Raw genomic sequence first — 26785 nt, 5'->3', positions numbered from 1 at the left:
TCAGAAAGTTTGAAAGGTTATTTGTTACCCTGAGAGACCAATAAAGATTCACAATATCCTATCAAAAAGTAGGCTACGAATAACTTGAAAGTTCCTACAAGTGAACGAGTGTACTTGAAAGGTCAACGTCTTTACATAACTATTTAAATTTATAGGTACAAAAAAAATAATGAATTAACAAGCAGATTCGATTTTGTCACAAAGAAACTTGATTACAAAATATTACAGAGGGGGAAAAAAGTAAGAAAATTGCGCTACTCCGGCCTTTTTGGGTTAGTTTTGAATAAATCAAAGTTTAGAAAAAAAAAGAATTCGAATTAAAAATTATAAAAACACTATTGCGTATCCGGCCAAAATGAATTACAAGAATTGCGGAGGTTAAAAAAGATAACTTGAAAGTTCCTACAAGTGAACGAGTGTACTTGAAAGGTCAACGTCTTTACATAACTATTTAAATTTATAGGTACAAAAAAAAAAAAATAATAATAATGAATTAACAAGCAGATTCGATTTTGTCACAAAAAAGTTGATTACAAAATATTACAGAGGGGGAAAAAAGTAAGAAAATTGCGCTACTCCGGCCTTTTTGGGTTAGTTTTAAATAAATCAAATTTTAGAAAAAAAAAGAAAAAAAAATGAATTCGAATTAAAAATTATAAAAACACTATTGCGTATCCGGCCAAAAAGAATTACAAGAATTGCGGAGGTTAAAAAAGAAAAAAAAATAATGACGGACGGGAAAAATGACCATTTTTGGTTGGAGAGGAACTCAATATGTATTTGGGTTCCTAATTTGGGATCCTAATAGAATCCGTTCTTAAAATAGTCAATTTTTCCCACGACAAAGCAATAAATCTAAACTAAAACTACTTTACATACCTAATTACCTATACATTAATATACGAAAAATAATGACGGACGGGAAAAATGACCATTTTTGGTTGGAGAGGAACTCAATATGTATTTGGGTTCCTAATTTGGGATCCTAATAGGATCCGTTCTTAAAATAGTCAATTTTTCCCACGACAAAGCAATAAATCTCAACTAAAACTACTTTACATACCTAATTACCTAATATACATCAATACATATTCACAGAGAACACCTTTCGTCTTTAAAACAGGCGTCTTAATTAGATACACTATGTACAAAGGGGTTAATAAACAAGTAAGTATTTGCATTAAAAAAATATATAAAATCTGTTTACAAAGTTGTTACAACATTTACATCGCGTTACAAATTATAGACATTAAAATCATTAAATGCATAACAAAAGAGTCGATTCTGGGTACCTACAGGAGTACAGGCCCACAACTTATTCGAAACAAAAACAGTAGGTATACATAGATACGTAAAGATAATAGCAATTACACTATGTACAAAGGGGTTAATAAACAAGTAAGTATTTGCATTAAAAAAATATATAAAATCTGTTTACAAAGTTGTTACAACATTTTACATCGCGTTACAAATTATAAACATTAAATGCATAACAAAAGAGTCGATTCTGGGTTCTGGGTACCTACAGGCCCACAACTTATTCGAAACAAAAACAGTAGGTATACATAGATACGTAAAGATAATAGCAATTTATCAACAAAAAATGAATAACAATTAAAAAATGAAAGTCACCTACAACACATAAATAGTATGTTTGGCGGTCAAACACAACGGTTCCAATATAATCGTAATAAACATACAGGGGAAAAATCCCTAATGACGACCTTCATAGGAACACCATCTACTAAATTATTACTGGGCTTCAGGCACTCCTAAACATGTACTTTTCGGACCTAACGAATAAAATAGATATGATACTTTTAAATCAAATTAATCCATTGTGGACAAATAATGTCAGCAGACGTGGTGTTGTCCAATCTTATTGGCGGTAGTCAAGCCTTTAACAGTGATGAGTAGCTATCGGTTTTCTCATAATCAACCATGCCAGCGCGCGAACGTCAAAAGTTCGCCGCGCGGCATTTATTAACACGATATGTTCTTTAATGAGAGTACAATATCTTCGAGAGCTATTTTCTCGTAAGCAATCCCTACTGACGACCTTCATAGGAACACCATCTACTAAATTATTACTGGGCTTCAGGCACTCCTAAACATGTACTTTTCGGACCTAACAAATAAAATAGATATGATACTTTTAAATCAAATTAATCCATTTTGGACGAATAATGTCAGCAGACGTGGTGTTGTCCAATCTTATTGGCGGTAGTCAAGCCTTTAACTCTTTAAGAGTGATGAGTAGCTATCGGTTTTCTCATAATCAACCATGCCAGCGCGCGAACGTCAAAGGTTCGCCGCGCGGCATTTATTAACACGATATGTTCTTTAGAGTACAATATCTTCGAGAGCTATTTTCTCGTAAGCATTTTTTCATGATAACAGTTCAAAGGCCGAAGTCCTAGACAGAATGATGACTGACAGATGGCAATGCGAAGTCTCCGTTTTCCGTGTCCGAGCTTTTTGTAAGTTTGCTCCCCTGAAAATTGAAGAAAAAAATCATTTATTTTTCCAGTTTTTTTAGATTTTTGATGGAGGGGAGGTCTATCGTCCATAAATCAAAGAGAGAAAGAAGAAGAGCACTATCCTGATGACTGACAGATGGCAATGCGAAGTCTCCGTTTTCCGTGTCCGAGCTTTTTGTAAGTTTGCTCCCCTGAAAATTGAAGAAAAAAAATCATTTATTTTTCCAGTTTTTTAGATTTTTCATGGAGGGGAGGTCTATCGTCCAGAAATCAAAGAGAGAAAGAAGGAGAGCACTATCTTGTCCAGGATAGGCGAAAGCGAGCTGTTCCGAGAAAAAACCTTTTCTGTTTGAACACAATTTCATGTCTTCTAACAGTTTCATTTGTCCATACACGGTGGGTTTTAAGTCAGCAATGTGTGATAGATTCCTAGGGTGTATCAGTATAGTAATAGCAATTTATCAACAAAAAATGAATAACAATTAAAAAATGAAAGTCACCTACAACACATAAATAGTATGTTTGGCGGTCAAACATAACGGTTCCAATATAATCGTAATAAACATACAGGGGAAAAATCCCTACTTAGAGGTGTAGGAAGTGAGATTTAGTGGTGTAGTGAATTAGAAAGATTAGAGGTGTAGGAAGTGAGATTTAGTGGTGTAGTGAATTAGAAAGATTAGAGGTGTAGGAAGTGAGATTTAGTGGTGTAGTGAATTAGAAAGATTAGAGGTGTAGGAAGTGAGATTTAGTGGTGTAGTGAATTAGAAAGATTAGAGGTGTAGGAAGTGAGATTTAGTGGTGTAGTGAATTAGAAAGATTAGAGGTGTAGGAAGTGAGATTTAGTGGTGTAGTGAATTAGAAAGATTAGAGGTGTAGGAAGTGAGATTTAGTGGTGTAGTGAATTAGAAAGATTAGAGGTGTAGGAAGTGAGATTTAGTGGTGTAGTGAATTAGAAAGATTAGAGGTGTAGGAAGTGAGATTTAGTGGTGTAGTGAATTAGAAAGATTAGAGGTGTAGGAAGTGAGATTTAGTGGTGTAGTGAATTAGAAAGATTAGAGGTGTAGGAAGTGAGATTTAGTGGTGTAGTGAATTAGAAAGATTAGAGGTGTAGGAAGTGAGATTTAGTGGTGTAGTGAATTAGAAAGATTAGAGGTGTAGGAAGTGAGATTTAGTGGTGTAGTGAATTAGAAAGATTAGAGGTGTAGGAAGTGAGATTTAGTGGTGTAGTGAATTAGAAAGATTAGAGGTGTAGGAAGTGAGATTTAGTGGTGTAGTGAATTAGAAAGATTAGAGGTGTAGGAAGTGAGATTTAGTGGTGTAGTGAATTAGAAAGATTAGAGGTGTAGGAAGTGAGATTTAGTGGTGTAGTGAATTAGAAAGATTAGAGGTGTAGGAAGTGAGATTTAGTGGTGTAGTGAATTAGAAAGATTAGAGGTGTAGGAAGTGAGATTTAGTGGTGTAGTGAATTAGAAAGATTAGAGGTGTAGGAAGTGAGATTTAGTGGTGTAGTGAATTAGAAAGATTAGAGGTGTAGGAAGTGAGATTTAGTGGTGTAGTGAATTAGAAAGATTAGAGGTGTAGGAAGTGAGATTTAGTGGTGTAGTGAATTAGAAAGATTAGAGGTGTAGGAAGTGAGATTTAGTGGTGTAGTGAATTAGAAAGATTAGAGGTGTAGGAAGTGAGATTTAGTGGTGTAGTGAATTAGAAAGATTAGAGGTGTAGGAAGTGAGATTTAGTGGTGTAGTGAATTAGAAAGATTAGAGGTGTAGGAAGTGAGATTTAGTGGTGTAGTGAATTAGAAAGATTAGAGGTGTAGGAAGTGAGATTTAGTGGTGTAGTGAATTAGAAAGATTAGAGGTGTAGGAAGTGAGATTTAGTGGTGTAGTGAATTAGAAAGATTAGAGGTGTAGGAAGTGAGATTTAGTGGTGTAGTGAATTAGAAAGATTAGAGGTGTAGGAAGTGAGATTTAGTGGTGTAGTGAATTAGAAAGATTAGAGGTGTAGGAAGTGAGATTTAGTGGTGTAGTGAATTAGAAAGATTAGAGGTGTAGGAAGTGAGATTTAGTGGTGTAGTGAATTAGAAAGATTAGAGGTGTAGGAAGTGAGATTTAGTGGTGTAGTGAATTAGAAAGATTAGAGGTGTAGGAAGTGAGATTTAGTGGTGTAGTGAATCAGAAAGATTAGAGGTGTAGGAAGTGAGATTTAGTGGTGTAGTGAATTAGAAAGATTAGAGGTGTGGGAAGTGAGATTTAGTGGTGTAGTAATAGGTAGGCACTATAGGTAGGTATTGGACGTATAGTAATTACATATGTATATGATAAGTGATTGTGTAGTAAGAGTAGTGGTTCGTCAACACTCCGAAACATCAAAAGTTTGTAGATTGTAGAACCGAGCATAAAATGCTATACTAGACTTCTTAGAACAATCAAAATTCAAAATTGAAGTTTTGGCGTCTCCACCAAAATTCTCTAGTTCTCGCTCGCTCTCTCTCTTTCTCTCTCTCTCTCTCTCTCTCTCTTGTATTATTATGAATGATACCTACAGGTACAGTCGAACCTGTATAAGTGGTACCCGTCTAAGTGGGAAACCTGGATAACTGGGAAAAAAAATCGTGGCCCCTTCACGGCAATCTCTCTAAGTGGGACACTTTTTAACTGGGAAACCTGGACAAGTGAGAAAAAATTGTCGGTCCCTTGGATTCCCACTTAGACAGGTTCGACTGAATTCCCAATGAGATAATCCTACATTCATAGATCTCGTAAATTTAATGACATCACAATTTCATGTCTTCTAACAGTTTCATTTGTCCATACACGGTGGGTTTTAAGTCAGCAATGTGTGATAGATTCCTAGGGTGTATCATGCCCATGATTAATTCACCGGGTATGGAGTTGATATTCAAAGGTGACTTGAAAAAGTTCATACTGGATAAATAATCACGCGACTCGTTGCAGTCAGAAAAATTAATGTTCTAAATTGACATAAACTTTGCCCCGGGCAGAAAACAAACCCATGGGCGAGCACTTGCATAATATTATTTGCTGAATCTTACCTGATTAATGGGTGGACTCTCAAGTGTGGAGCTCTGGGTAGATCGGGCCATGCTGTCGGAGGTGTTGTCCTCATCAGACTGCTGGCAGAGGACATGCGAGATGGCTAGCTTGGGTTTCCGCGTCCTGCAGCCTGGACCAATGGGGCGTCGACTTGCACTGGAATGCATCAGAAATGGAGAAGGTTAGGATTGCATGAACGTTTCAGCTTTCCGTGTGGAAAGCAGTGCAATAGTCCTAAAATCGACGCGACTCACAAGAACCGCCTTAATAATAATAATGTAAGTTAAAGATCCATTTAGAAATAAGACTACGTCGTTCTGAGAACGAGCATTATGCGTTCAGGATAAAATCCGCCCCGGGCGGGAATCGAACCTGCGGCCTAGCGATTACAAAGCAGACGTGCTACCAACCAAGCTAACTAGGCTGGCAAATATAAATCAAATGGGCGACGTCAAAGAAAACGCTTGAACTCTGGTAAGATCGGCCATAAATGAAGAAAGTAAAGGTAAAAACACACTACTATCACGTCATGTGAGCTCACGTGACGTGATAGTAGTGTGGCTGTCCTGAACGAGATTACCTACTATATTATTGGAATACTTTGAACTACATCTTTGTGACTCAAAGTTAACACACGACAGTTTATAACACCTCCGTTCTTTTACTAAAACCATTATTAACCTCTCTATTGTTATATGTACCCAGAGCCGTCCACAGGGGGGTGTCAGTCTAGTTAGCTTCTTGTAAGCACTAGGTCTCGGGTTCCATTTCCGCCTGGGGTTGATTTTATTCTAAACAAATAAGGTTCGTTTTTGGAACGGATAGTAGTGTGGCTGTCCTGAACGAGATTACCTACTATATTATTGGAATACTTTGAACTACATCTTTGTGACTCCCCATTTCACATGTTTCCCATTTCACATGAGTTCACGAGAAATGACGTGAAGTGTGTTTCTACCAAATGACCCTTGTTACTTGTTCTCACCTTTTCCTTCTCAAGGCAAAAGCGTTCTCCAACAGGTCATCCTCGTCCCTACTGGAACTCATACTGTCATGGCCTCCCACATACACGTTGGCGTTGATGTTGTTAGTGTGGTGGTAACTCTTGATGGCACTCACGCGGGCTCCCAGCTTCTCCAGATTCTCGTCGTCACTCAGTCTTATTGCCGCTCCCTCCTGACCAATCAGAAAACATCAATCATATTATTATTATTAATTGCATTTACCGCAGATGACCCCATTTGTTCTATACATCCACTTGTCTCATGGTTTTAGCCCGTTACTATTATTGAAGGAAAGAGAGAAGGAGAGCAAGGAAGATTAAGGCCACACTTGGATTACATCAGTCAAGTACCTAGTGAGATACTCCAGATCCAGATCATACATGGAGATGAAGAGGAAAGCGTCAGATATAATAGAGAAGCGTGGAGAGCTACCGACCAATCCCAGGATTGATTTAATTGATGATGATATGATGAGTATTTAACTACAAAAGCAACTTTCCTGGAAGAATTGGCCTGGTTGGGGTTCTACCTTTCATTTCAAGAGCTCTCTAATTGAACTCTCGCTACTTACTGAGCCCTACCTTTCATTACAATAACTCTATTCCACCCTGGCTACCTACCTCCTGGTGTCGAACGGCCACAACATTTCCGTTAAGCACATCCGCCGTGGTGGGACTCATGGGTTCCATTGTCAGAGGCTCCGTCTGGGTTTGCGTCGACACCACAATCCCTCCCGCTTCGGCCGACATCGTGTAACTCCGCCTCGTGTGGTGGTTGGGCGAATGGGTAGGCGACGTGACTAGAGTGGCCTTACGAGGCCGTGACCTTGACGTGCGCGGCCGAAAGCTAGGCTGTTGGGGTGCTGTGGTTGTACTCATGGCGATGGACTCGGGGCGCGCTCTGCTGTTCAGATGCGTCACTAGTGGAACTTGGACGGGGCTCTGGAATGCGAGAAGAAAAAAAAAGAGTTAGTATCTTGTACGAAGTTTTTCCGGCATACACTTAGTTCATATTCACACATGGCCCTGTTGCTTAGCGTGTAAATAAATAAATAAACTGATATTACCCTAATACAATTCAGGAGAATTGTCTAATCACCTGTTTAGGATCAATGTCTTTAGAAATCAATTTATCTTTAAATTGATTTGGCAAAATAAATAAGTTTCCCAAAATCATAGGTACTTTCAAAATGCTTCCCAATACGTGAAACCTTTCCCTGAAAAGTTATAGTTTCTACAAGGCCTCGGGTCGGATAAAAACTTAATCTACATATTATGTACTAGAACTAGAGTACTAGGGTTTAAAGGTTGCCCTAAAATTTACCTCATATGCCGCCAAATGGACCGGTGAGTCCGGACTAGTAGGGGAAGATTCACAGCATCGCTTGTTTCCTTTGTTCAGTCTTTCCTTGATTTTTGGCACCAGTCTTTTCCGACAAATCTTGGCAGTCTGTTTCTCACGTCTGGAAGGAAAGAAGGTCAAAATTATTTAAGTTTTTATAAATTCAAGATAAAACTCTAATTCGTAAGGGGAAAAGTGTGATTGATTTGACCCAGCAGTTACTTTATGAACTGGTAATGACGTAAGGAGGCTACCCGAAACATTACCGCTTACTTCTTTATCTAGTTATTCGTAGGTAAATGTCTCCTATCACAACGAAAATTGACCAGACAAAAATAATAAAAAAAAAACACGTAAATCTAAGTATGGAGAAAATCTTCACTCTATTCAGGAAGGAGGAATGGCGTTTAAAGTCAAACATATATCCTTCGAAGAAAGGGGTCCTAGTATGACTAACAAATCCTCTGGCTGAAGTCACCACTTCGTAACCCATCCTTTAGGGCTGTTTGCCCCTACACCTAAGCCCCGGATAAGCCCCTACCCCTACACGTAAGTCTTTTTTGTGAAGTCAGCACTTACTTGAGGAGCTCTTGCTCGCGCTGATCCAAATGCATTCGGACCGCGCTCAGTTCCAGATAGAGCTGATTGGCACGCTCCAACTTCCTCTCGTAATGCTCTCTCACGTCTTGGGCGTGCTTCAGTTCATTCTCCCGTTTCTTGATCAGGTCGTCTTCAAATTCTTCGAACTTAGGAACATGACTCTTGTTGGCTTGCATCTCCAGCATGTGCACCCGGATCTCTTCTTTCCAAATCATCTGCAAAGAGAAGAGTCAATAATTTGTAATATTTCAATTCAATTTTTTAACTTTCCCTTTATTGATGATAGAACATAATCGAATCGAACATAAAAATTTATATAAATGGTATACCGATCCGTAAAAGCAATGTTTGTGCCACGGATGGGGAAAATGTGTGTGGATTAGGTCCTATTTTTCTCCAAGCCCAATGAGGCCATAATGGCCATAATCTACAAGAGCTATGAAAATCTACAAGAACGGAATTCCTAGTCACAGAGAGCCTCATTATGGTTTACTGAAGTAAGGACTCATTATTTCTTGTTGAATTTGGACAGAAACTAAACGTTCTTGACATTATGATCTGTATATCATGCCCAAACGCAATGCAATGGGGCAAAAGGTTCCCTGAATTCATAAATAGGATGATATTGGTGCTAAAGAACAGAGTTGTTGGTGGGGTGCTTATCTTGTTCCAAACCTTGGAAATCTAAAACTGCCAAAGGATTTCATGTAACCTACCTGCATTTTATAATAGGGTTCCGGCTGTATCCGAAGGACTTCTTGCGAGGCAATGTCTAAATGACTTAGAATTTGTTTGAACGAAGGACGACTAGAAGGGGCGTTGCTCCAGCACATTTTCATCAGGAGTTGAAACCCGTCAGGGCATGTGCTGGGAATTGGCAGGTGAAGAGAGCTACTTCCAACGCCCCAAATGATGGCGGACGAGTCTACGTCCTTGTAGGGCGTTTCACACGTTAGCAACTCCCAGAGAACGATCCCGTATGACCTGGAAAGAAATGGAGGTATTGATTGATAAGAGATAATAAGATCCCTGAAGTAATGCTCCCTGAAGTATTGCTTCGGTGGTGCCGGGGTAATTTTGTAAAAAAAAAGATCGGCTTTTGCCTTAGCTCCGAAAATGTTCGAAGGGGGGTAATGATTGATAAGATATTTTAGGATGGGCTTTCGCCATAGCGGCCATAGCTCCAAAAAATTTTGAAGGATCTCTTTGAAGTCCATCGAAATGGCAAGGTGATAACCTGATAACCCCGATTAACTATGGAAGCAAACATAGGTGCCTTTTCTGAGGGACCTTTAAAATAAAATTATAAATTGTCTGAGAAAGCAAGGTCTAACTAGACTCTCTTTCCGTCTGTCTCTTTGTTTGGCGATATTTTCAAGTAAGTCATGTTACCCATGTTTTACCTAATGGAAGCAAAAATCAAGGTCTGTTGGTGATGTTGTTGTAGCGAAATCACGAGTCAATCCTCATCTCCCTCAAGTTGCAGGTATGTTAAGACCTAAACGATTTGTGGTTCCTACGGGGGACCTTTTCCTGAGGTTCATAGTTCATATTAGATTTACCAGTAACTTTTAGAACTCACCAGATATCAATCTTGTCTGAACACTGCTCGTTTCGAATCACCTCGGGCGCCATCCAAGCGACAGTTCCCGCGAAACTCATCTTTGTACTTTTGTTGTTCCACTCGCGACACGTGCCGAAATCGCTGATTTTGGCCTCCTCCTTGCTACCTATCAGTACACTGGAATGCAAACAGTTCAATAGATATCGTTAACAGAGGAGAAACAATATTTATTTATTTTTTAAGAGGTTTGACAGAGGAAACTGTAACTGCTATGGTCTTATCGTCCCGAAATCGAAGAGAGAAGGAAGACAGGATAGGAAAAAGCCAGCCGTTCCGAGAACGAACATTATCCCATCAGGATAAAATCCGCCCCGGGCGGGAATCGAACCCGCGGCCTAGCGCTTACAAGGCAGACGCACTACCAACCAAGCTAACTAGGCTGGCATATTTATTTTTATCTGACATTCTGGCAGAAAAAAATCAAGCGTGCTGAACAGGACGCGAACGTCAAGAGATCCGACACTCGGTCCAAGTATGGCATGAGATTATGGCTCTCAATGAAAGCCAAATAGAAAGCTTTATATGAAGGCAAATGTCAATGCAACATTGCAAATTGCAACTAAAGAGAAAAGAGGACTGTTATTGAGGAATATTATTATATTGAGTTTTTTAGTTAGTCAAGAGATCCGACGCTCGGCCCAAGTATGGCATGAGATTATGGCTCTCAATGAAAGCCAAATAGAAAGCTTTATATGAAGGCAAATGCCAATGCAACATTGCAAATAGAGAGAAAAGAGGACTGTTATTGAGGAATATTATTATATTGAGTTTGAGATTGAGGATCATTTGAGCCCTTGAGGAAATTTTGAGGAAGAATCCTACTGGGAATTGTCCAAGTATGGCATGAGATTATGGCTCTCAATGAAAGCCAAATAGAAAGCTTTATATGAAGGCAAATGTCAATGCAACATTGCAAATAAAGAGAAAAGAAGACTGTTATTGCGGAATATTATTATATTGAGTTTGAGTTTGAGGATCATTTGAGCCCTTGAGGAAATTTTGAGGAAGAATCCTACTGGGAATCTGATCGATAAAAAACTCAGAACATACATTTTTTTTATAAATGGTATACCCATCCGTATAAGCAGAGCTTGTGCCACGGATGGGGAAAAGCAGTTTGAGATTGAGGATCATTATTTGAGCCCTTGAGGAAATTTTGAGGAAGAATCCTACTGGGAATTTCTCATGTGATTGCTCTAGTGTTTTGATTTGGGAAACTTACTTCGGACTTTTGAGATCTCTGTGGATGATTTGTTTCGAGTGCAGGTAGTTCATTCCGGCCGCTATCTGTCGCGCCCAGTTGTACAACCGCTGCGGGGGAACTTCTTCTCCATCCTTGAGCAGATTGTACAGAGGCCCGTAAGCACAGTACTCCATCACGATGCAGTAGCATGGTGCCTGCGTACACACGCCCCTGTGAAGAAAACAAATGGGATGTTTAGACTAAGTTTTACCTAATTGTTTTCACTAAGCACTAAAATTTGAAATTAAGGTCATTCCCCACATAACCAAAATTGGATTTGATCCGTATAGAAAACAGAATAGGATCGGAGGATTATCACATTCTATGCCGATTTCAACTGGATGGAATAGGTAAAAATGTCCCCCCTTCAACCAGATAGAATCCAGATTTTACCGAAGAGGGACAGCATCGTAATGTTCTACTCAACGACCGACTCAGCGAGGTATACAAGCACCATGTTATTAATTTGATCCTCCTTGTCGCGTCACTATCAAGATTATTAAATTTAAACTTTATTAGAAAAATTAGGATTAGATTATAATAATGTAATCTATAATAATTATAGGTACTGCGTGATGAGCCAAAGTGTTCCTAGAATTGTCGGATGAGAAGAAGGCTAGTCATAAATTCATTCAGAGATATAAAAGTATAGGTACCTAGTTATCTAAGTACCTAATTACCTATTGATAATAATGTATTTTTAAAACAGAACAGAAGATGTAGAACTTCATTAAAATATGTAGGGGAACACGGGGCAAAATGGTACATCGGGGCACCCCGCCCTTTTTAGGAGCTAGGAAGTGCTGACCTCTCTTGGATGGACTAGGAACTATTCCTGCAAGTGTTATCTTTGTTTTGATTTGGGGTTTATTCTTATATCTTTTGTTTTTGAAGAGTACGGAGGTTTTTTCGATTTCACGAGTGCTTGAAGCAATTTTTTCATGTTAAGCGCTAGGCCGCGGGTTCGATTCCCGCCCGGGGCGGATTTTATCCTGAACGGATAATGTTCGTTCTCGGAACGGCTGGCTTTCTCTTATCCTGCCTTCCTTCTCTCTTCGATTTCGGGACGATAAGACCTTAGCAGATACAGTTCCCTCTGTCAAACCTCTTTTTTTTTTTAATCGTATGAACCGTAGATTTGTAGTCGTCATATCTATTCCATGACCTTTATTTATACTCACTTGAATTTGACTATGTTGGGATGATTCAGTTTCCTCAAATGTCGGATGTCCGTCTCTTTTTGTTCCCTCACTTTCTTGACGGCCACTATTTCGCTCCTCAGCTTTCCACTAAACACAGCCCCCTGAGCCCCGGAGCCTAGCCATTGGAGATCACTGATGGATTCAAATGGGATCTCCCATTCGTCTGGAAAACAGAAATTACATAGGTTATGGGTTAAGAAATCACACAGGTTATGTCAAGTGTGGGATCAAGCCTTCTTCCAACGGCCACTATTTCGCTCCTCAGCTTTCCACTAAACACAGCCCCCTGAGCCCCGGAGCCTAGCCATTGGAGATCACTGATGGATTCAAACGGGATCTCCCATTCGTCTGGAAAACAGAAATTACATAGGTTATGGGTTAAGAAATCACACAGGTTATGTCAAGGGTAGGCAGCCTAGTTAGCTTGGTTGGTAGCGCGTCTGCCTTGTAAGCGCTAGGCCGCGGGTTCGATTCCCGCCCGGGCCGGATTTTATCCTGAACTGATAATGCTCGTTCTCGGAACGGCTGGCTTTCTCCTATCCTGTCTTCCTTCTCTCTTCGATTTCGGGACGATAAGACCTTAGCAGTTACAGTTCCCTCTGTGAAACCTCTTTTTTTTTTTAATCATAGGAACCGTAGATTTGTAGTTGTCATATCTATTCCATGACCTTTATTTATACTCACTTGAACGGGTATTGTGTTTCTACCTTAAGAAAGGCCCAGAATGGGTTAAGAATTCCGAAAAGAAAAATAAAATAGGGGGAGTTAAGAAGCAGGATTATAACAACTTATTCCCATTGTACCTAATCTTCTTTAGCTGTATCAACTTTACAAAGAGGGTAGAAATCAACGAAAAAGAATAAATAAGAATAAGTAGGTACCTTCAGGGAAACTGGAGATACAAACAACAAACATAGGTAGGTACATAAAATATTAGGTAAGGGAGAGTGGGGTACAGTGAGACGATTTTTTTATTCGATTTTTAAAAAAAAAATGGTTATAGGTATAAAGATGTAGTAAAAAGCATATGATTGACCATACTGTTTTCTACATTTTCCTCAGGTTAAAAAGCTCAATATCTTTTTGTTTTTAGGATACAGCCACCTAAAAAAAAATTGTCTCACTGTCCTTCAATACACTTTTTTAATTTTAAAACATAATTACAAATATGATTGACCATACTGTTTTCTACATTTTCCTCAGGTTAAAAAGCTCAATCTCTTTTTGTTTTTAGGATACAGCCACCTAAAAAAAAATTGTCTCACTGTCCCCCAATACACTTTTTTAATTTTAAAAAATAATTACAAATTACGTCCAAAGAAGAGAAGAAGACTCAAACATCAGAAGTATATGGGAACACCAACCAGAAGGACGGCGGCCGAGAGGAAGACCGAAGAACAGACGGAAGGACCAAGTCAGAAAGGACATGTAGTCTAAATAAATAAGAAACAATAATTATAATATTAAAAAAAAAAAAAAACACCATCGCAATATTTCATAGGGAAAAAATTTAAAATTAAAAAAATCTTCAATAGCGAAAAAAAATATTTACCTAAAAATCCGCAGCAGGTCCATGTAACAGCGTGTGGGAGAGTACGGCCGCGTCGGCCGCAACAGAAACACAATTGAAATGTAGAAGAGGTCAAGAGGTTAAGTAAATATTATCTGCGAGCCGTTTGACTTTGTTTTAAGTTTTAACTTGTAAACGTGCTTTCGACTTTGTCTCACTGTACCCCGTGTCTCACTGTACCCCACTCTCCCTTACCTCTGAGAACAAAAGATTTGAATTCCCCTATCCGGGCCATTAAAGACGTTGGAAAACACAACCGGTTTTTATACCTATTTTATTCATTTATTCCTTGAGATTATTATCATTTTAATGACCAGAAAGAGATTCTAGGTTTGATGATTTGGAAGGAAGCTAATCCGACATGATTTGGGTTTTATACTCGTGGCAAGGTGATAACCTGATAACCCCGATTAACTATGGAAGCAAACATAGGTGCCTTTTCTGAGGGACCTTTAAAATAAAATTATAAACTGTCTGAGAAAGCAAGGTCTAACTGGACTCTCTTTCCGTCTGTCTCTTTGTTTGGAATGCTCTGTTGGTGATGTTGTTGTTGCGAAATCACGAGTCAATCCTCATCCTCCTCATCTCCCTCAAGTTGCAGGTATGTTAAGACCCCAACGATTTCTGGTTCCTACGGGGGACCTTTTCCTGAGGTTCATAGTTCATATTAGATTTACCAGTAACTTTTAGAACTCACCAGATATCAATCTTGTCTGAACACTGCTCGTTTCGAATCACCTCGGGCGCCATCCAAGCGACAGTTCCCGCGAAACTCATCTTTGTACTTTTGTTGTTCCACTCGCGACACGTGCCGAAATCGCTGATTTTGGCCTCCTCCTTGCTACCTATCAGTACACTGGAATGAAAACAGTTCAATAGATATCGTTAACAGAGGAGAAACAATATTTATTTAATTTTGGCCTCCTCCTTGCTACCTATCAGTACACTGGAATGCAAACAGTTCAATAGATATCGTTAACAGAGGAGAAACAATATTTATTCATTTTGGCCTCCTCCTTGCTACCTATCAGTACACTGGAATGCAAACAGTTCAATAGATATCGTTAACAGAGGAGAAACAATATTTATTTATTTTTTAAGAGGTTTGACAGAGGATAACTGTACTTTTTTAAGCGAATGCAAATATCAAGTTTTTTTTTAAAGAGGTTTGACAGAGGGAACTGTGACTGCTAGAGAAATCGAAGAGAGAAGGAAGACAGGATAGGAGAAAGCCAGCCGTTCCGAGAACGAACATTATCCCATCAGGATAAAATCGAAGAGAGAAGGAAGACAGGATAGGAGAAAGCCAGCCGTTCCGAGAACGAACATTATACCATCAGGATAAAATCCGGCCCGGGCGGAAATCGAACCCGCGGCCTAGCGCTTACAAGGCAGGCGCACTACCAACTAAGCTAACTAGGCTGGCATATTTATTCTTATCTGACATTCTGGCAGAAAAAAATCAAGCGTGCTGAACAGGACGCGAACGTCAAGAGATCCTTTTGGCACCAGTCTTTTCCGACAAATCTTGGCAGTCTGTTTCTCACGTCTGGAAGGAAAGAAGGTCAAAATTATTTAAGTTTTTATAAATTCAAGATAAAACTCTAATTCTTGTTAGGTTTCATTAATTATTCTTTATTGACCTGCCTATGGCAACCTCTACAATTCAACCCTGTTGGTAATGATCCATAAGAGATTTTAAGATGGACTTTCTTGTTAGGTTTCATTAATTATTCTTTATTGACCTGCCTATGGCAACCTCTACAATTCAACCCTGTTGGTAATGATCCATAAGAGATTTCAAGATGGACTTTCGCCTCCAAAGAACGTTGAATGATCCTTCTGCCATTCAACAAAATGTAGAAATTTCGACAGCTTTAAAGGCGCGCGTTTGTATTGGTTACCTTGGGTAACCGATACCAATTTACCGTTTGTATTGGTTACCTGATGAGTTGTTTTGTGTCATTTAAAAGGTACTACTCGTATCATGTCCAAATTTCATTAAATTTTATAGGTAATGGTAATTTCAGGACGCTTCATTCTCATGATAGGTACACTAGGTCACCTGTCACTAACGGGTTAGCTCCTACCTACCATAACCAGCTGTTTCTATAATATAGGATCAGGAAAAAGGGTCGCATTTTATTTTTAGCGACTTTAGTGGCATACCTGTCTAATGCAACATAAATACACCCATGCAATTGTGCATATAACGCATGTAATTATGTATTAGGTACCTATGTGCTATTTAATTGTGCACTGTCAATAGTGCAGTAACCAGCTGTTTCTATAATATAGGATCAGGAAAAAGGGTCGCATTTTATTTTTAGCGACTTTAGTGGCATACCTGTCTAATGCAACATGCAACATAAATACTACGCATGCAATTGTGCATATAACGCATGTAATTATGTAGGTATGTGCTATTTAATTGTGCACTGTCAATAGTGCAACAGGTAGCCTACATTTAAAACGAATGATATAACAACATGTGATAATCTGATGACATTGCCTGACGCAGAAATCTCTTTTACACGCATCTAAAGCATGATTAAAAAATGTCAATGATTAATTCAGGGTTCTAGATACATACCTTCTCCTACAATATGCACATACTATACCTACTTTTATGCTTCACAATAAAATATTTTCATTATTATTCTAGCTAGATGCTGTTACATATTCTCGTAAAATACAGTCCAAATTTCATTAAATTTTATAGGTAATGGTAATTTCAGGACGCTTCATACTCATGATAGGTACACTAGGTCACCTGTCACTAACGTGTTAGCTCCTATACCTACCATAAACGATTAATTCAGGGTTCTAGTTACATACCTTCTCCTAACATGTACATACTATGCCTACTTTTATGCTTCACAATAAAATATTTTCATTATATTTAGTCATGGTGAGATAAAATTTGAAAGTAGTAGGTAAATGTGTGTAAAAATGCCTCTGGTTTAGGTACCCAATTACTCACACAAGTAAATTGAGGGAACTGTAACGGCTAAGGATCGTCCCGAAAGCGAACAGATAAGGAAGACACTAGGTATAAGAAGAAGAAGAAAAAAAAACTCCCCTATTGTTACCTTTTTTTTACACGTAGGTATAATTTAAAGGCATTAGTTTATTCTAGGTAGCTATTGACTATTGATAGTACCTAACACCTAAGTAACAGGCAGTGTACAACAGCATACTTCACCTAGCACAGCTTCTCATCTCACATAGTGCACGGTATACCTATTTACCTATGATAACGATATCACATCTGAAGTCTGGTAGACCTTGGTTACCGAGATCTCAGCATCTGGTGAACATGACCTACCCAAGTCCTATGCTCTCGGCCAAAGCATCAGGAGTGGTGCAGCCCGCCAAGAACCAATACTTTAAAGGAATTTTCTTTATCAGCTAACCCTAGCTACCAGTTCCAATGTACCTTAGTACTCGTAAGGCCAGCCACTCACTATCAGTTAGAGCTGAACAGGTCCGCCTATCAGCTCTAACTGATATTGTGGTGGAATTGACAGGCGGACCTGTTCAGCCATACCTGTCAGGTCTACCTGATAGTGAGTAGCCGACTTAACTTCACTTCTTTCTGAAAACAACGCTCTTTCAGTTGTGGTAATTAGTTAAAGGTGCCCTTAGCTCGATTTTTTTTGAAGCCGTTATTATGAAATCTGAAAGCTTTGTACTTGCCCTCATTCACAATTCGTGTTTTAACTCATACCTATATAGGTAGTCACTAGTCAGTAGTTAGGTACCAAGTACTATCAACCTATCATAAGAAGCTCAGTATTTAAACTTCTACGTACTAGTACTCAGGCTGCATACAAAGTATCTTTTCAATCCTATAGCGCTGGTATAAAATGAACAGTATGAACACTTGAACAGTACCTACCTATTGGAATACATACAAATTACCTAATTCATTGATTTGATGAAGTCTTCAAGGTATAGTAGGCATTAGGCTGTATGAAAACTTGGAGGTGCCTATAGGCAGGAACAAGGGTACAGATACCCATCTATTTTTTCAGGGAACAAGAATATCCATTACAAAATATCCTCCTTTAGATTCTAGACATTTTAAGCAGGCAAAACATTTCTAAACTCAACTGGCCCAGCTCCTCTTGGATACATAGCATACTGGGGACAAACAAGGGGTATATTTTGGTTAGTGGATTCGGAGATTTGTTAGGTTCGACGACGAGGAAGATCTATAGAAAACTTCAAAATTCCGACACCAACCGCTTACCTTGAATATTGGTTTTGAACTCGGGCGACGAAAACTTGTCGACGAAACTGCAGAAAGGTCGCCAGCACACAGACAGTTTAGTCAGTCTAGTCCAGTCCAGCCAGCCGGCGTGCTCAACCTTATTGATGCCGGATGGGTTGTGAAGGGAGGGCTGACTCGGGATGTCCGAAGTATCCGTGGACCGGTCGTCCGGACTTTCTAAACTCAACTGGCCCAGCTCCTCTTGGATACATAGCATACTGGGGACAAACAAGGGGTATATTTTGGTTAGTGGATTCGGAGAATGGTTAGGTTTCATTAATTATTCTTTATTGACCTGCCTATGGCAACCTCTACCATTCAACCCTGTTGGTAATGATCCATAAGAGATTTTAAGATGGATCCAAAGAACGTTGAATGATCCTTCTGCCATTGTGCCATTCAACAAAATGTAGAAATTTCGACAGCTTTAAAGGCGCGCGTATGGCACGCTCCAACTTCCTCTCGTAATGCTCTCTCACGTCTTGGGCGTGCTTCAGTTCATTCTCCCGTTTCTTGATCAGGTCGTCTTCAAATTCTTCGAACTTAGGAACATGACTCTTGTTGGCTTGCATCTCCAGCATGTGCACCCGGATCTCTTCTTTCCAAATCATCTGCAAAGAGAAGAGTCAATAATTTGTAATATTTCAATTCAATTTTTCAACTTTCCATTTATTGATGATAGAACATAATCGAATCGAACATAAAAATTTATATGAATGGTATACCGATCCGTAAAAGCAATGCTTGTGGCTTGTGCCACGGATCGGGAAAATGTGTGTGGATTAGGTCCTATTTTTCTCCAAGCCCAAGGAGGCCATAATCTACAAGAGCTATGAAAATCTACAAGAACGGAATTCCTAGTAACTGCCAAAAAAAAAAAAAAAAAAAAAAAAAAAAAAAAAAAAAAAAAAAAAAAAAAAAAAAAAACTCCCCTATTGTTACCTTTTTTTACACGTAGGTATAATTTAAAGGCATTAGTTTATTCTAGGTAGCTATTGACTATTGATAGTAACACCTAAGTAACAGGCAGTGTACAACAGCATACTTCGACCCAGCACAGCTTCTCATCTCACATAGTGCACAGTATACCTATGATAACGATATCACATCTGAAGTCTGGTAGACCTTGGTTACCGAGATCTCAGCATCTGGTGAGCATGACCTACCCAAGTCCTATGCTCTCGGCCAAAGCACCAGGAGTGGTGCGGCCCGCCAAGAACCAATAATTTAAAGGAATTTTCTTTATCAGCTAACCCTAGCTACCAATTCCAATGTACCTTGGTACTCGTAAGGCTAGCCAGTCACTATCAGTTAGAGCTGAACAGGTCCGCCTATCAGCTCTAGCTGATATTGGCAGGTGGAATTGACAGGCGGACCTGTTTAGCCATACCTGTCAGGTCTACCTGAAAGTGAGTAGCCGGCTTAACTTCGCTTCTTTCTGAAAACAACGCTCTTTCGGCTGTGGTAATTAGCTAAAGGTGCCCTTAGCTGGATCTTTTTTGAAGCCGTTATTATGAAATCTGAAAGCTTTGTACTTGCCCTCATTCACAATTCGTGTTTTAACTCATACCTAGGTAGTCACTAGTCAGTACTGTCAGTAGTTAGGTACCAAGTACTATCAACCTATCATATGTTATTATGAAATCTGAAAGCTTTGTACTTGCCCTCATTCACAATTCGTGTTTTAACTCATACCTATATAGGTAGTCACTAGTCAGTACTGTCAGTAGTTAGGTACCAAGTACTATCAACCTATCATAAGAAGCTCAGTATTTAAACTTCTACGTACTAGTACTCAGGCTGCATACAAAGTATCTTTTCAATCCTATAGCGCTGGTATAAAATGAACAGTATGAACACTTGAACAGTACCTATTGGAATACATACAAATTACCTAATTCATTGATTTGATGAAGTCTTCAAGGTATAGTAAGCATTAGGCTGTATGAAAACTTGGAGGTGCCTATAGGCAGGAACAAGGGTACAGATAGGCTTGAACAGTACCTATTGGAATACATACAAATTACCTAATTCATTGATTTGATGAAGTCTTCAAGGTATAGTAGGCATTAGGCTGTATAAAAACTTGGAGGTGCCTATAGGCAGGAACAAGGGTACAGACGACCTCTGTAGATCTATTGTGACCAGTATTTTTTCCCCTGCCCAAGCTGCTATACCCTGGCCTTGATGGAATCTAGAAGTACCCTCAATGGTATATTTCAACCTCCCCAGTTTCTCTAAAATTCACCTGCAGCACCTCTAAAGAGTCCGCATACTCAGGTTTATTCCAGAGAAACAGGGGACAGATACCCATATATTTTTTCAGGGAACAAGAATATCCATTACAAAATATCCTCCTTTAGATTCTAGACATTTTAAGCAGGCAAAACGAATGAAGGACATGACCTTTTAGTGCATGGAGAAAGCGAGGTAAAGCCTTTGCTTGACCTTTGATGGTCATAATACATGGAGGTTATATTTCACGTTTTAATAGCGTCTAGGGAAAACCTTCCCTGCTGTAACATCGGTCAGGGTAGGTTTTCACCCAAAAGAGAAGTATTTACTTCCTAAAACATTGAGGTTAAGCAACGCCTACAGAGGTAACCATCTGGAACTGGGACTGGATTTAAGTTTAAGACGTTAGACTTAGAAATCCTGTCAAAATCAAGCCCCTGGATGTAAGCTTGCGTGCTAACTGGGATTGAGGTTAAGCAACGCCTACAGAGGTAACCATCTGGAACTGTCATATGCTAATATTGCGAACCTAAGATAAAAAGAAACATGAATGTAGAAGACTCACAAGGTGTCATTTCCACGTTCGCATCCCGTTAGCTTATGTTTTTTCTTACACTTATCACCATTAGCTTTTTCCTTAGAAGTTGTACGCTCGTGCCTTTCAAATAATTCACTGTTTTTAGCTATCACACAGTACTGTTTGATTTTCTTTTTGAATTTATCAAACATTCCTACTCCCGTCGAAACAATTTGGCGGTATCGAAAACAGCAGCACTCATATTGCCGAGAATGCCGAGATAAAAAGCGATAGAGAAACAATAAAATAGCAATATACCTCTTTACTGATTATTAAAATTATGTTAAATCACACCACAAAATGTTTATTCAAAACAATGATTAGGTATTTCATCATCTAATTTCCATACACAAAGCTTTTTTGAAGAAGTTTTAACTTTATTTAATTTTTAAATAAACTATAGTCCTATAACATGATTTATTGTACAAGTGGCACTAATTAAACATGAACTGATTGCCAGATAATATTAAACTATTCATATTGAAATATTTGAAATTAATCACAATAATTAAATCGAACGGGTGTAGGTTATCTATCTGGTTATCTATCTGATAAAATGATAAAATTAATTTCACTGAGCATTGTTTACAATAAGAACATCAGCTTTGATATGTGCGCGCGTACCTACCAACTTATAGTTAGGTAAGAAACTAACTAAGAGTGCATAGTATTGACGGAATTCAGAGATAAAAGTACATAAAAGTATAGTAAGACTTCTGCTATCCTGGAAAATCTTGTTTTTCTTCCTCTAGTGAGTGATTATTGTGCTTATTTTTGATAAATTGCTTGAGAATATGTCCGGGTACCCTTTAAGGTGTTCTGATTTAAATCTGGATGCTGTGGAGGTAGCCCAAGTCGTGTTTTTAATTGATGAGGGTAATGTACCCGTTCTATTCTATTATGGGACTGGTTGCTCCTCTCCCAAGAGAGTATGCAATTAACACTGCGACCTCTGTAGATCTATTGTGACCAGTATTTTTTCCCCTGCCCAAGCTGCTATACCCTGGCCTTGATGGAACCTAGAAGTACCCTCACTGGTATATTTCAACCTCCCCAGTTTCTCTAAAATTAACCTGCAGCACCTCTAAAGAGTCCGCATACTCAGGTTTATTCCAGAGAAAAGCTGTGAGTCCATAGACTATCCCATTAAGAGGATACCAAGAGGTGTCATCAAGGCCAGAGAGCTAGCTAAGGGCCCCTAAATTGTAGGGGTCAGATGAGGGATATTCAGGTACATAATTATGTCGTTGTACCCAACTTCCTGAGACGGACTTGACCATAGTCCCATTCAGGTACCCTCAAAAGAGCCAGTGTTATTGTCTGTGGCTTCACAGGGCTGGCTTTGTCTCAGTTTTACGTCCTCCAGCGAGACAAACCAGTATGGTAATAATAGGCAATAATAACTTTCTAGTGCAGCTATTGAAATGATCAAATAGATGATTTTATGTGATTTTTCACGATAGATGATCTTATGTGTAACTTTGAACTCTATCCGACTCATAGTTCAGGAGTTTCAGGTTCATGACTCGGTAAATTTAAATTAATTTACTGTTTTATTTTTAAAACAGGCATAAATAACTCTCTAATATAGCTATCAGAACCATCAAATAGGCGATCTTATGTGATTTTTCACGAGGAATATGAAAGTATAACTTTTATCTCTATACAACTCACAGTTCAGGAGTTACAGGTTCGAGACTCGGTAAATTCAAGTCAATTTACCTACTGTTTAATATTAAAAGTGGGCACTAAGAACTCTCTAGTGCTACTTTTAGAATTATCAAATAGTCTATCTTGTGTGATTTTTCACGAGAATTATGATGGTGTAACTTTGAGCTCTATCCGATTCACAGTTGACGAGTTCCAAACCATCCCATTTTAATGAATTGCACCTGTAACTGTAACTCTATTAATATAAAGTAGTGCCTTATTTAGACTGTCAGTTTAGAACAAGTTGTTCCATTACACCAACAGTTTAATAGAGCACCTCTTTATTGATATAATTTTGTTAAGTTACATAATTATATATTTATATATATATAAAAAAAGTAAGAAAAATATATACCAATTACAAATTAAAGTTCTGAAGGAGAAGAAAAGTTTAAGAAGAAGGAGACGAGAGAAAAGAAAAGGGAGGAAAAAGATGGGAATGAAGATGAGAGATTAGAATAGTAACTCCTGCTACGAAACAAAGTTACTTTTACCCAAAAATACGCGATGTCCCCAGTCCCGGGAAATACGGGACGGTTGGCAATCCTACTTGGGCTTTCGGCCCAAGTAGGATTTTTGTGGGCTTTCGGCCTTTAAGAAGCCTTTGAAAAAGGCAATTTTGGGCCAAAATTTACGTTGAAAGGTACACGAAAAATTCCAACGCCATTAGATCCGGCTTAATGCCCTGAAAAATATGTGTCGTAAGAAAACATTTGTGTGGGCTTTCGGCCTTTAAGAAAGGCCGCAAAAGCCTCTGTGCCAAAATTTACGTTGAAAGGTACACGAAAAATTCCAACACCATATGGTGTGGACTTGGCCCCTAAACTCAAAACCACTTCGTAAGAAAACTTTTTTGTGGGCTTTCGACCTTTAAGAAAGGCCGCAAAGGTCTTTGGGGGCAAGTTTTACGTTGAATGTAAATAAAACCTGTTCCCTGTCCTTTTAATGGTGTGGGGATAAAACCACACCTTTTTTTAATTTTTTCCCAAAATGTGTTTTAAAAAAAAAAAAAAGAAATGAAAATTTTTCTAGGTCCCGAGCCGCCTATGACGGCCGTTTTTTGGTGGAACATTTTATATTTCAAAATATTTCCCATGTAATAAGGGATCATTTAAAAGTGTCCGAAAATTGATCTGTAGTACGTACTTTGATGTGAGTTTTAGACTTTTAGATCGATCCGACAATCAGGGCCGGAGTTATGGCCTATTCAATTTTTCATATTTCCATGTTCTTCCGTCAATAGGGAAAGCACCAAAAATGTTAAATCGGTAATTCGTGCTTCAAATAGGGCCCACTAATGGTTCATAATGAAATTCAGACCTAAAAATTAAATTCAAAGCTCCGTGGTAATCAATAGAATATAAAGTACGATACATCATAAGGCCAACAACAACCATCGATGTTGTAAGGATGTAAGGGAAGGCCTTAGCTACGGATAAGTAAGTAGGTGCCCATTCAGGAAAGAAAATCCTAAACCTGCCTATTTTCTGACAAAATTCCTGTGTGCGAAGTCCAGTATGTAGGACTATTGCATCCCTCGTAAGTAAAGTAAATTTAAGCACTATGATCGTTTCCTACCTCCGAGTGATCTCCATAGCGGCGTAAGTTCTCCGATGATATTCCGCATAGTCTGACGAGCTCCCATCCTGTTCATCCGATAATGAACTGGTAGAGCAACACCGCGACAGCGACGATACAGACGCGACACGCGACAATTTCCCGCTGTCCACACTGTCGCGATCGACACTGACTTTCCGTTGGTTTTTCCTCTTCGAACGAAAAAACCGGCGAAACACCATTGTATTCCCCAGGGTTGCGGGTACACTGAGAAAAAACCTGCCGGAAGCCCCCGACTGGGTTCCGGAGCTCTAATGTATCAGGAACTCGACGCTTTAAAAAAGCATTTCAACACCGTCAAATCACAGATATATGTAAATATGTCGCGATCGACACTGACTTTCCGTTGGTTTTTCCTCTTCGAACGAAAAAACCGGCGAAACACCATTGTATTCCCCAGGGTTGCGGGGTACACTGAGAAAAAACCTGCCGGAAGCCCCCGACTGGGTTCAGGAACTCTAATTCAACAGGAAGCTCGACACTTTAAAAAAGCATTTCAACACCGTCAAATCACAGATATATGTAAATGGTGACATTGTACCGGACAGGGAAAGTAAGTACCGTCAAATCAGGTTAAATAACGAGAGTTCTTCCACCGTAAGTCTCCTTCTTGTAGCGCCCAATCGGTCATTTTTACTTTCCTTATCCTATAGGAAGGAAAGTTATGTATTCGGTCAAAATTTAAGATGGTCAGTTTTTTACTTTTCCTATCCTATACTCCTATAAATAACGAGAGTTCTTCCACCGTAAGTCTCCTTCTTGTAGCGCCCAATCGGTCATTTTTACTTTCCTTATCCTATAGGAAGGAAAGTTATGTATTCGGTCAGTTTTTTACTTTTCCTATCCTATACTCCTATAGGAAGGAAAGTATTCGGTCAAAATTTTCGATCGGTTTTCTTCTCAGTGTACTTTCTCGTCGCGAGTTTGAACGCGAAGTGATAGTACTGACTCTTCCACCGTAAGTCTCCTTCTTGTAGCGCCCAATCGGTCATTTTTACTTTCCTTATCCTATAGGAAGGAAAGTTATGTATTCGGTCAGTTTTTTACTTTTCCTATCCTATACTCCTATAGGAAGGAAAGTATTCGGTCAAAATTTTCGATCGGTTTTCTTTTCGGTGTACTTTCTCGTCGCGAGTTTGATACTCCTATAGGAAGGAAAGTATTCGGTCAAAATTTTCGATCGGTTTTCTTCTCAGTGTACTTTCTCGTCGCGAGTTTGAACGCGAAACGCGAAGTGATAGTACTGAGTGATCGCTTGGGAAAAATTCTCGCATTCCTCAGCGGCCTCCCCTCTTCCTCTCGCCCCAGACCTCGTGTTATCACACATTGGTCCCCCGGGGCACGTCACAGAATGACGTCAGAGCCCATTTTTGTGCCACCTGTTTGAACAAGATCGTTTCGTATACAGGATGAGGAGAATTTCAAAGTCGAACCGCGGTGTTTTTTCCTCGTTTGCCTGGAAACGGGACTCCTGGAAAGCATTACTTGTCCTGAATTGGGTGGTGCGGTTTATTTTATTGTTACTGGAGTAAATGTACCCTCGGCATTGGTCCCATATTTGCAAATCCCTAATCATATGTGTCAGTAAAATTCAAAATAAATACTATCATGTCTATCTGCCCCTTCGTGTACCTATAGTTGTAAACACATCCACTTTTCAACCTATGCATTATTAGAGGCCCAAATACGTACCTTATTTGGGGCCAAGGGCCTAAAAGTCAAAATGGGGGAATACTATACCGGTTGAAAGTTAATCACGACTACCTATCGTCAAAATATTATATGTGGAGCAAAGGAACACTCTACCGGGGGGGAGTAGATAATACATACTATCCTGAAATCAATTTTTTCCTCACACAAAGAGCACAATAGAAAGTAACTCAACACTCCAGGAGAGGTTGATGGACTCATGCAAGACTCCTCCTATATGAAAGAACTAGAGACTGTGGTATGAGCAGAATAATTAGATCCGAATACAGAAAGAGGCATCAGACTTGAATAGGCACCTCACTTGAGTATGGTGATCTGGAGATGTGAGGAAAATTGTTAAAACAGACACTATTATTTAATTTTATTGATGGTCAAGCAAGTTATAAGCAGTCAGTATTAAGCAGAAAGGAATCATCCATAAGGGTGATTGCCGGCATGCCGGCCCGTTCTTACTTGTCGTTCGGAAAAAATCGTGTCGTGAGTAGTGGGAACACTCTCGTTTAAATTACATTGCCTACGAGGACATTTTTGTGAAAAAAA

The 26785-nt window shown here is 39.1% G+C and overlaps 1 protein-coding gene across 5 annotated transcripts; it reads right to left on the bottom strand.

The window, feature by feature from the left end:
• Positions 1-1383: 1383 nt before the first annotated feature.
• On the bottom strand, positions 1384-25240 carry LOC103509965 (mitogen-activated protein kinase kinase kinase 13). Of its 5 annotated transcripts, none has more exons than XR_003391720.1 (14): positions 24858-25240; positions 24497-24651; positions 18376-18614; positions 12530-12713; positions 11328-11519; positions 10064-10222; positions 9198-9465; positions 8461-8696; positions 7864-8002; positions 7161-7481; positions 6522-6712; positions 5536-5692; positions 2060-2494; positions 1384-1724 (listed from the first exon to the last, which is right to left on the bottom strand). XR_003391720.1 is itself a non-coding variant. In XM_026824141.1 (13 exons), exons 1-12 carry the CDS (start codon positions 24715-24717, stop codon positions 2417-2419), a joined length of 2385 nt encoding a protein of 794 aa, XP_026679942.1. In that variant the 5' UTR covers positions 24718-24799; the 3' UTR covers positions 1384-2046; positions 2386-2416. The 5 variants fall into 5 exon arrangements, 1 of the variants encoding a protein (XP_026679942.1); XR_003391721.1 differs by lacking the exon at positions 24858-25240 and adding an exon at positions 12811-12898 and having other exon boundaries at positions 12530-12625; positions 24497-24799; XR_003391719.1 differs by lacking the exon at positions 24858-25240 and having other exon boundaries at positions 24497-24798.
• Between the last annotated feature and the right edge of the window lie 1545 nt (positions 25241-26785).

This window comes from Diaphorina citri, unplaced genomic scaffold, assembly GCF_000475195.1.
Source record: "Diaphorina citri unplaced genomic scaffold, Diaci psyllid genome assembly version 1.1 scaffold546, whole genome shotgun sequence".
Classification (NCBI taxonomy): Eukaryota; Metazoa; Arthropoda; class Insecta; order Hemiptera; family Psyllidae; genus Diaphorina; species Diaphorina citri.
The sequence above is the reverse complement of the archived record's forward strand: the minus strand, read 5'-3'. Positions and strand labels throughout refer to the sequence as shown.